Source organism: Apus apus, chromosome 3, assembly GCF_020740795.1.
Source record: "Apus apus isolate bApuApu2 chromosome 3, bApuApu2.pri.cur, whole genome shotgun sequence".
NCBI classification, from domain to species: Eukaryota; Metazoa; Chordata; class Aves; order Apodiformes; family Apodidae; genus Apus; species Apus apus.
This window is the reverse complement of record NC_067284.1, coordinates 109,534,850-109,544,983: the sequence shown is the minus strand read 5'-3', so window position 1 is coordinate 109,544,983 and position 10,134 is coordinate 109,534,850. Positions and strand designations below refer to the sequence as shown.

The 10,134-nt window shown below is 45.3% G+C and overlaps 1 protein-coding gene across 1 annotated transcript; it reads left to right on the top strand.

Moving 5' to 3' along the window:
* The first annotated feature begins 2,167 nt into the window (after positions 1 to 2,167).
* On the top strand, positions 2,168 to 8,221 carry LOC127382921 (uncharacterized). The gene is made up of 3 exons (XM_051615073.1): positions 2,168 to 3,117; positions 3,976 to 4,033; positions 7,235 to 8,221. The coding sequence occupies exons 1-3, from the start codon at positions 2,168 to 2,170 to the stop codon at positions 8,219 to 8,221; spliced, it is 1,995 nt and encodes a 664-aa protein (XP_051471033.1).
* The last annotated feature ends 1,913 nt before the right edge of the window (positions 8,222 to 10,134 follow it).

Here is a 10,134-nt window from a genome sequence, read left to right as displayed (position 1 = left end):
GCTGAGACTGTTTAGGAGAGATAAGGCATGAAGGGTGCAGTAGATCAACATGCATGTTCCTGAGATTTGATTTTCCTGACTTCACTATCTAGAGATCTCAACCAGACACGTTGGTATTATTTAAACTGGCTGCTCATCAGCATCCAGCTGGTTACTGGGGCTGTTGCATTGAAAAGAACCTGTGCTGGGGCAGAGTTGCATTCTCTGCCTGACCTGCAGTAACAGGGACATTAACACAGCATAACTCAATAGCATACGAAAAAAAAGCATCTCAGAGAGCTGGACAAAACCAGAGCATATCAATGCAAGTAATGCCATGCTAGTACAACAGAAAGCCTTATTACCCAGGCTGTCAGCTAAGATAAAGGGGTTGGGAAATTTCCATCTGCAGGAGTTGTTCCTCAAAACACTCCTCTGTTAATGAAAACAACATGCTTGTGTTAATATTTTAAGCCAAATCTATGCTCTTGCTGATGTTGGTTTAGATCAGCAACACACAGCAGTAAGATGATACCACCTTAAGAAGTTTCCTTCCTGTTTCTGAAATGACAAAAAGAACTACAATATGTGTTTTATTCAAAGACCACACAATCTATCAGGCTGCCTCATCAACCAACCCATCTCACTTTTAAAAGCAACTGACAAGAAACAAGTGAAAAAATAATCATTGACCCACTGAAACACCTGAGTTCCTCACCTGCAACAGAGGAGGATTTGGGGTTGAATGAAGATTCCCATAACAATTGCATAACAGCTGCCCGGAGTAATTTTATTATTTTTCCCAGACTTCTAACTTGAAACAACCATGGACTTCTGAAAAATGAAAGTGAATTATAGGTGGAAGAGATTTGTCCAGAAGTTAGGCAAATAGTAGCCTAGCTAGTTAGCTGATCTAGACTAATCATATGGGATTCCTCATATGAGCAAAGGAGCAATACAAAGATTGTGCAAAAAGAAGAGGTTCTATCACAATTTTCAATCAATCTCAATACAGAGGGTTCATTTTCAGCTGTTTTCCTCTAGAGAGACTTTATATTCTGCTCACACACATCTGGGAAACACAGAGACCCACAAAAACTAGCCCAACTTTTCTGTTCTGTCAGCAAAACCAGAGGAAACCTACACCAGAGCGTAAAGCAGATACCAGGCAATGCCAGGAAACCAAAACTCTCTCAGGACAATGCTCTGAAACCCTGGGACAGGGATGAAAGTACTTAAGCTTCCTATCTTGGCCATTGCTCATGCCATACCAACAAACTCACTTCAGATAAATGCACATCGTCAAAGCAGAAGCTGGATAAGAGTCACTGGCAAGGCTTCCCCAGGGGTGTCTTGCAGAAGGGTGCAGTGGGAAGGGAAGCAGGTTTGGCCAAGGGGTTTCAGAGCATTGCCCTGGAAGAGCTGACTGTGGTTCCAAATTATAAGATTAATTATAAACATTATACATGCTTAATTATAACATTAAGATCCTGAGCTTCCTACGAAGCTCCTACGAAGCTTCCTACAATGTTTGGTTTTGCCCTTTTCCTCCTTATGCTTCAGCTTAAGCCTTTCAAAGACAGTCCTGCTTTTCACTGACTGCCCTCCCACTAACTTCTAGCTCTTCAATTAAGATTAAGGCATTAACCCTGCAAAAAATGTCATGGATTTTGGTGCCCGTGGAGGGTCCAAATGGACTCCAGTTTCCAGCATCTTGGTTTTGGAATTCTGCAGCTCCTGCACTCTCAGATGAAAGAGGACAGTGACTCCCCAGACTCTGCTTTGCTGAGATCACCCCTCCCTGTGCTCATCGTAGGGGACAAAGGGACAGGAGAACCCAGGTGTTGAACCCTGACAGCCATCAGTCAGGCCACAATCACTGCATCAACCACCTGGTTCACCACAGAAAAACATCTACTTTGTCTGTGTCACTCAGCACAGCTCTTTGGAATGGAAATTCAAATGTTGGAGACTGACACTGATACCAGGTAAGGGAATACCCAGCACATTTACATCCTTCCACCTGCCCTGCTTTGAATAGGAACAGCACCAAAATCCCCACCACCACCAGCTCTATAAAGCCCCTCTTTCCATACCTGACACACACCAAGCAGCAGCTGCCAACCTGAGCTAAGCCCTGGGGCAACAGCCTCCTGTTCTGGCACAGCACCGCCACCCACCTTGGAGGATGGAAGCTTGTTACTCTCAGAACAAGTATAATGTCACCACATACAAAGCCTTGGTGATGGCCATCATCTCCCTGCAGACATTTGCTGGCATGTGGATAAACGCTTTCATGGTTTCTGTGCTTTGCATTGCTTGGGTCAGAAAGAAAAGCTCCAACTCCAATGAGAAGATCTTGCTCTTTCTGGGATGGACCCGGTTCTGGTATCTGTGCATCTCATGGATACATCTCTTTCTGATAATAACATATATCTGTCACTTTTATGTTCACCCCCTACAACAAATACTTTCAACAGCTAAAAGCTTTTTCAGTTTTTCCAGCCAGTGGGTTTCTGCCTTCCTTTCTGTTTTTTATTGTATTAAAATTGCAAATTTCCAGCACAGCTTCTTCATCTACCTGAAAGTGAAAATTGACAAGATCGTGCTATGGGTGCTCTTGGGTTCAGTCCTTTTATCCTTCAGCATGGTGATCATTCTCTACAAAGCCATGGATGAAGCAGTCTGTGACAACATCAACTGCACCACCACAGGAAGTTTCTGGAAACTGAATATCAATATTCATCAGCATTTTTTCCCTGTTTTTTTCCTCAGTGGCTTCGCATATGCCATTGCATTCACAGCAGTCATCTCTTCTGCCCTTCTCCTCCTCTTTTCTCTTTGGAGACACAAACACAAGATGCAGATGAAGTCACTGAAGAACGTCAGCGTGGATGCCCACATCAAAGCCATTAAATCTATTCTGTCCTTTTTCTTCCTTTACAGCATTGATTTTACCTGTTCAGTCTTGAGTTTGATTTATGGCACGAAGAAGGAAAATCCTGTGACTTTTCTCATTGTAATATTTCAGGATGTTTTTCCAACTGTTCATTCCCTCATCCTGATTTTCAGCAATCCCAATCTGAAAAAGACACTGCTAAGGACCCTGTCCTGTGTGAAGTGCAAGATTTGCATGAGGCAGGAAATGTCATAAACACTGGATCCCTTTAAACTGTTCGTACTTTAGTATAAAAGAAAAAGAGTTATTTGATCTGCATTGCACCTCTCCAGCCCCTGAAGGTGATAGAGATGTCGTAGTTCTACCATCTAAGTTAAGAAAAATTGATTAAAATTTCTTGAAATAACTTAATGTGACTTTCATGGATTAATATATAATTTCATATAGATAATGTTTTAATTTGAATTTTTAACAACAGCAAAGTAATTGAGACCTGGTACATGGGCTAGCTGCAAAACGAGAAGATCAATACTGCAAATGCTCTACAAATGCTTTGATGTTTACTGATTGAAACTACTTAATTAAACAACATGTTGACATCTAGTCTTTTTTCTGCTGTGTTCTTTGTAATATTAGGAGTTGTGTCACTGCCTTGTCTTGGTTTAATAGTTCTGTGTGCATATGTTGATCCCTGTTATTCACCAGAGGTGGTCACTGATGTACAAACTGCAGTGCAGAAATGCCTTTAGCTGCAATTGCACTTTCTATGCCAAACTCCACCGAGTCCCACTTCCAGAGTAGCAGACACTGCACCATCCCTCTCCCTGCCTCTGAGCCAAGGGACCTGCAAGCTCTTCAGAGTGGGCAGGCAAGGCAGAAGGGATGGTGGGGTCAGCCTGTGTGTTAGGGAGTGTTTCAGCTGTACAGAGCTCAGTGATTCTTATGATAATGACAGAATCATAGAATCATAGAATGAGTGGGGTTGGAAGGGACCTTTCAAGGTTATCTAGTCCGGCCTCTCTGCAATGCACAGGGACCTTTTTAAAATATATTATGTTGCTCAGAACCTGATCAAGCTTGATCGTGAATGTTTCCAGGGATGGGGCCTCCACCACCTCTCTGGGCATCCTATTCCACTGCCTCACCACCCTCATTGTAAAGAACTTCTTCCCAATATCTAATCTAAATCTACCCTACTCTAGTTTATGACCATTGCTCCTTATCCTATCACTCCACACCCTTGTAAACAGTCCCTCCCCAGCTTTCCTGTAGACCCTTCAGGTACTGCATGGCAGCTCTAAGGTCTCCCTGGAGCCTTCTCCTTCTCCAGTCTGAGCAATCCCAGTGCTCTCAGCCTGTCTTCATAGCAGAGCTGCTCCAGCCCTCTGATCGTTTTTGTGGCCCTTCTCTGGACTCCTTCCAACAAGTCTATCTCCCTCTTGTGTTGAGGCCTCCAGAGCTTGTCACAGTGCTCCAGCTGGGGTCTTATGAGAGTGGGTAGAGGGACATAATCACCTCCCTTGACCTGATGGCCACACTTCTTTTGATAAGAGAGACCAACTGCTACCTCTTTACAAAGTCTGTTTGGGTTGTTGTAGAGGGCAATGGGGTCTCCCTGTTGTCATTTATTAATTGAAATCAGTCACATGCTGGGGAAAAATCACAGTTGGGAAAAAAAACACATTAAAGAGAACACAGGGGACAAGCAGAATAAAACCAAGGCCTAGATAACAGTGAAACAGTAGGAAGTAGGCAAACCCAGGTTCCTATTAGAAAAAAACACTCCCCAAGTAGTGACCAGCCTGGCCTTGAGACAGGCCTGCAGGACACCTGCAAGACAGATGAAAGGGATGGAGAGAAGCACTCCCCACAACTTATCTTGGTTACAACCTCGAGCACTGGGAAAAAACACACTGAGTTATTGAAATCACCATATTAATTTATTCCTGATCCAGTAGCACACTAAAACTCACAGCCACAGGCTAGAGGGACCCCTGCTAACAACAAGCCCCTTATTCTTTGTGCTGGCACAGTGAACTTCTTGAGCATTGCCACTTTTGATGGAAACAAGGGGTTAGCTGACCAATTGTGTGTGCAAGGGATAGAATAATGTTAGAGATGAAGTTCTTTCTCACATGTTTGGGTATAAAAGTAGCACTTGCACTTTGGGAAACTGAGCTTGCTTTGTGGAATATCACTCTGCTCTCTTTTCTGGGCAGAACTGGATACTAAAGCAAAAAACTCTGTGTTTGGAAGATTGGCTTCTTGCACACCAGGTACTGGACCCCCACTTTTTTGGACAACATCCCCTCCTTTTCTCCAGACTAAAGAGCCCTAGTTCCCTCAGCTGCTCCTCATAAGGTTGTTCTCACGGCCCTTTACCAGCTTTGTTGCCCTTCTCTGGACACGTTCCAGCACCTCAAATCCTTCCTGTAGTGAGATGCCCGGAACTGGACACAGTATTTAAGGTGTGGCCTCACCAGTGCCAAGTACAGGGGCACAATCACTTCCCTGCTCCTGCTGGCCACACTATTCCTGATGGAGACCAGGATGCTATTGGCCTTCTTGGCCACCTGAGCACATGGTTTATGTTAATCTGGCTGTCAACCAGCACCCCCAGCTCCATTTCTGCTGGGCAGCTTGTGGTCCTTGGAGCCTAGCACAGGGCCCTGCTATCATTCAACACTCTGCTTGCTCACTGTCCAGACTTAACCCCAGTTCATCTCAGGTCCATTCCAATTTAAATTTTTCTGGATTACCACACAGCATCATCCTGGATCTAGTTGGGGAACTGTGGTCCCTATGTGCAAGGGCCCATGTGCATGGTGGTCCAGTACAAACCCAAAGGCTAGGAGGCTATTCATGAATTTCAGAACTTAACATGCTTTGCCCGTTAAAAATCCCACAGTTTTCAGGACTAATAGTCTTTTGGAAGCTTCAGGGTATTCCAGTGTGGCAGGAACCCAACATGGTGCCATCACTAAAACTCTTCCGTTTGCTAGCAGATGAGTTCTGAAGGCAGCACAGGGACTTATGCCTATTTTTGTCCTTTTCCTCTCTGTGCTTCAGCTCAAGCCTTTCAAAGAAAGTCCTGTTTCTCCTTCAGTGCCCTCCTCCTACCCTGTGGCTCTTCACTTACAACTACAACCCCAGAGAGGGACCTGGGAGTGCTGGTTGACAAGTGGTTGAACATGAGCCAGCAGTGTGCCCAGGTGGCCTGGAAGGCCAATGGCATCCTGGCTTGTATCAGGAATAGTGAGGCCAGCAGGAGTAAGGATGGGATTCTCCCCCTGTACACAGCACTGGTGAGACCTCACCTCGAGCACTATGTGCAGGTCTGGGCCCCTCACTTCAAGAAGGATCTTGAGGTGCTGGAGCAGGTCCAGAGGAGAGAAACAAGGCTCGTGAATGGACCAGAGGGAAAGTTTTACAGAGATAGGCTGAGGGAGCTGGGGTTGTTTCATCTGGAGAAGGGGAGACTCAGGGAGGGGCTTATCACTCTCTTCAGCTCCCTGAGGGAGCTTGTAGTCAGGTGGGGCTGGGCTCTCTTTCCAGGCAACCAGTGACAGGATGAGAGGGCCTGGCCTCAAGCTACTCCAGGGGAGGTTAAGTTGGATATTAGGAAGTACTTCCTCATGGAGAGGGTGATCAGACATTGGAATGGACTGCCCAGGGAGGTGGTGGAGGCACCGTCCCTGGAGGTGTTCAAGGAAAGGCTGGATGTGGCACTTAGTGCCATGGTCTGGCTGATGTGGTGGTGTTGGTCATAGGCTGGACTTGATGATCTTATAGGTCTTCTCCAGCCTTGGTGGTTCTCTGATTCTGTAATACATTACCGCTGGGAAAACTGACATGGATTTTGGTGCCTGCAGAGGATCCAAATGGACTCCAGTTTCCAGCATCTTGGTTTTGGAATTCTGCAGCTCCTGCACTCTCAGATGAAAGAGGACAGTGACTCCCCAGACTCTGCTTTGCTGAGATCACCCCTCCCTGTGCTCATCGTAGGGGACGAAGGGACAGGAGAACCCAGGTGCTGAACCCTGACAGCCATCAGTCAGGCCACAATCACTGCATCACTACATGGTTCACCACAGAAAAACATCTACTTTGTCTGTGTCACTCAGCACAGCTCTTTTGAATGGAAATTCAAATGTTGGAGACTGACACTGATACCAGGTAAGGGAATACCCAGCACATTTACATCCTTCCACCTGCCCTGCTTTGAATAGGAACAGCACCAAAATCCCCCCCCCCCACCAGCTCTATAAAGCCCCTCTTTCCATACATGACACACACCAAGCAGCAGCTGCCAACCTGTGCTAAGCCCTGGGGCAACAGCCTCCTGTTCTGGCACAGCACCGCCACCCACCTTGGAGGATGGAAGCTTGTTACTCTCAGGACAAGTATAATGTCACCACATACAATGTCTTGGTGGTGACCATCCTGTCCCTGCAGGCATCTGCTGGCATGTGGATAAACGCTTTCATGGTTTCTGTGCTTTGCATTGCTTGGGTCAGAAAGAAAAGCTCCAACTCCAATGAGAAGATCTTGCTCTTTCTGGGATGGACCCGGTTCTGGTATTTGTGTATCACATTGGTGTTTCCCTTTATTGGAAATATTTTTCCCTCATGCTTTTATGTTCACCCCATGCTCCAATTAGTTGCAGCCATTGAAACCTTTTTCAATTGTTCCAACCTGTGGGTTTCTGCCCTCCTTTCTGTTTTTTACTGTATCAAAATTGCAAATTTCCGATACAGCTTCTTCATCTACCTGAAAGTGAAAATTGACAGGATCGTGCCATGGGTGCTCCTGGGTTCTGTGCTTTTATCCCTGAGCTTCAGCATCCTCATATATCAGATAATTGATGAAGCAGTCTGTGACAACATCAACTGCACCACCACAGGGAATTTCTGGAAACTGAACATCAACGTTCATCAGCATTTTTTCCCTGTTTTTTTCCTCAGTGGCTTCGCATATGCCATTGCATTCACAGCAGTCATCTCTTCTGCCCTTCTCCTCCTCTTTTCTCTCTGGAGACACAAACATAAGATGCAGATGAAGTCACTGAAGAACATCAGCGTGGATGCCCACATCAAAGCCATGAAATCTGTTATGTCCTTTTTCTTCCTGTACAGCATCAACATTTTCTGTTTTGTCTTGGGAATGGTTTATACATCAAAGACGCAAAGTGCTGTTCCATCTGTCATTCCGTTTCTAGAACATGCTTTGCCAGGTGTTCATTCTCTGATCCTGATTTTCAGCAATCCCAAACTGGAAAAGACACTGCTTAGGACCCTGTCCTGTGTCAAGTGCAAGATTTGCATGAGGCAAGAAATGTCATAAAAACTGGAGCTCACTGTAAAGTATAAAAAAGGAAGTTCTTTGATCTCCAATGCACCTCTATCCCACGTACGTGATATAGGTATTGTAGTTTTACCATCATATTTATATTAAACTATAATTATACAAACTAACTTAGTATAAGTCAAAAGAATTATTACTGCACTTGTTGTAGATAAAGTTTTCAGTTGAATTATTCTCAATAACAAAGTAAATGAGACCTGGTACATGGACCTGCTGCAAAAGGGACATAGCAATACTGGAAACAGACTAACAATGCTTTGGTGTTTTCCGACTGAAACTACTTAATTAAATAACATTTTAACATTAATTTATGTTGTTCTATTTTTTCTGCTGTGGCAAATACAAATTAGTTGGATACAAAGGGAAGGTAGTTTATTAAAGCAACAGGTACAACAAGTTGGAGATTGCCACCAATAAATGCACTGACTACAACAGAGCTATCAATAGATGTTAATATTGCAGCAATAATAATACTAGTGATAAGCATACAATACACAATACACCTGGGGATGTTTTCACTCCTACCTAAAAGGTGAAAGACACAGTATCTCACCCAAGGCATCCCTGCCTGGGGGGAAGAAGAGAGGACCAGGACCTTCAACCTATTCCAGGGGAGGTGCTTCTCACACTGAACAAGGGATTCAAGAACTAATTTAGTACCTTTTGACAAGGTGGGACTTAGGTCTTAACTAGTGTATTGATTGGTTCTTAACAGACTAATTATATTTATTAAATAGTGAAAAGATAAGGGAGATGCCCAATGCCCACTTCACATGTAAATTTTCATGTCCAGGGCTCACTTCACAAGCAATGAAGTCACACAGGTTTAGATCCAGCCTTTATCACGCAACTTCTGACCGTGGAGCCTTTGCTGCACTTCACAAGTTATGTCCTATCTGGACATGTAGCCATTAGGCACCTGGATTTGAAGATAAGTAGACAAGGACAGTGATGTATGCCTCCCTGCAAGTTGGGCCTGTCCTCCCTATCAGGCATAAATTTGCCTGCTTGTCACACCCAAGGGTAATTACCCACTTAAACACTGCTCATCTCACAATCCTCTGCAAGGAAGCTAAAGCAAAGCAAATCCAAGTTCTCTTTACCCACAAAAACCACCTTGTGGCCTCAGTCACAACTCTTCAAGAGGAGCATTGTATAATTTGGATTCAGGTTGAGGGGTGTCGTGGTTTGGGCCCAACATGACGACAAAGGAACAGCCCCATGGCCGGTCACTCAACTCCACCCATCACACACACTCTGGGATGAGGAGGACAAAGCTCATGGGTTGAGACAAAGGACAAGGAGGGTCCTTCACCAATTAAGGTCCCAGGCAAAACAGACTCAACTTGGGGAAAAAATAATAATTTAATCTCACACCAATCAAACACACCCAGGACACAGACAACACACAGAGCAGGGCTTGCATATCTTACCCCACCCCTCCCTTCTTCCCGCCCAAATCACTTTGTTCCCGGTTTCTCTCCCTCCTTCCCCCCAGCGGCACAGGCGGATGGGGATGGGGTTTAGAGTCAGTTCACAGGCTGGTGGTTCCTGCTGCTCCTTCCTCCTCAGGAAGAAGGATTCCTCACAGTCCTTCCCTGCTTCCCCACAGGGTCCCTCCCATGGGAAAGAGTCCACAGCTGCCATCTCGCCATGGGTTGCGGGGAAACTTCTGCTTGGGCACCTTCTTCCCCTTTTTCCTCACCAACCACCAGCATTGCTCTCCTCCTCCAGCACAGCTCTTCTTCCCCAAGCCCTTCTCTGCTCAGCTCTTACCTCAGTTTTGTCGTATGTTAATTGCAGAGGCTCATCTATTGTCCTCTAATGGCTCCTTGGCTGGGTTTGGAGCAGGGGGAGCTTCTCAGCTTCTTACCCGAGTCACTCCTGTGGCC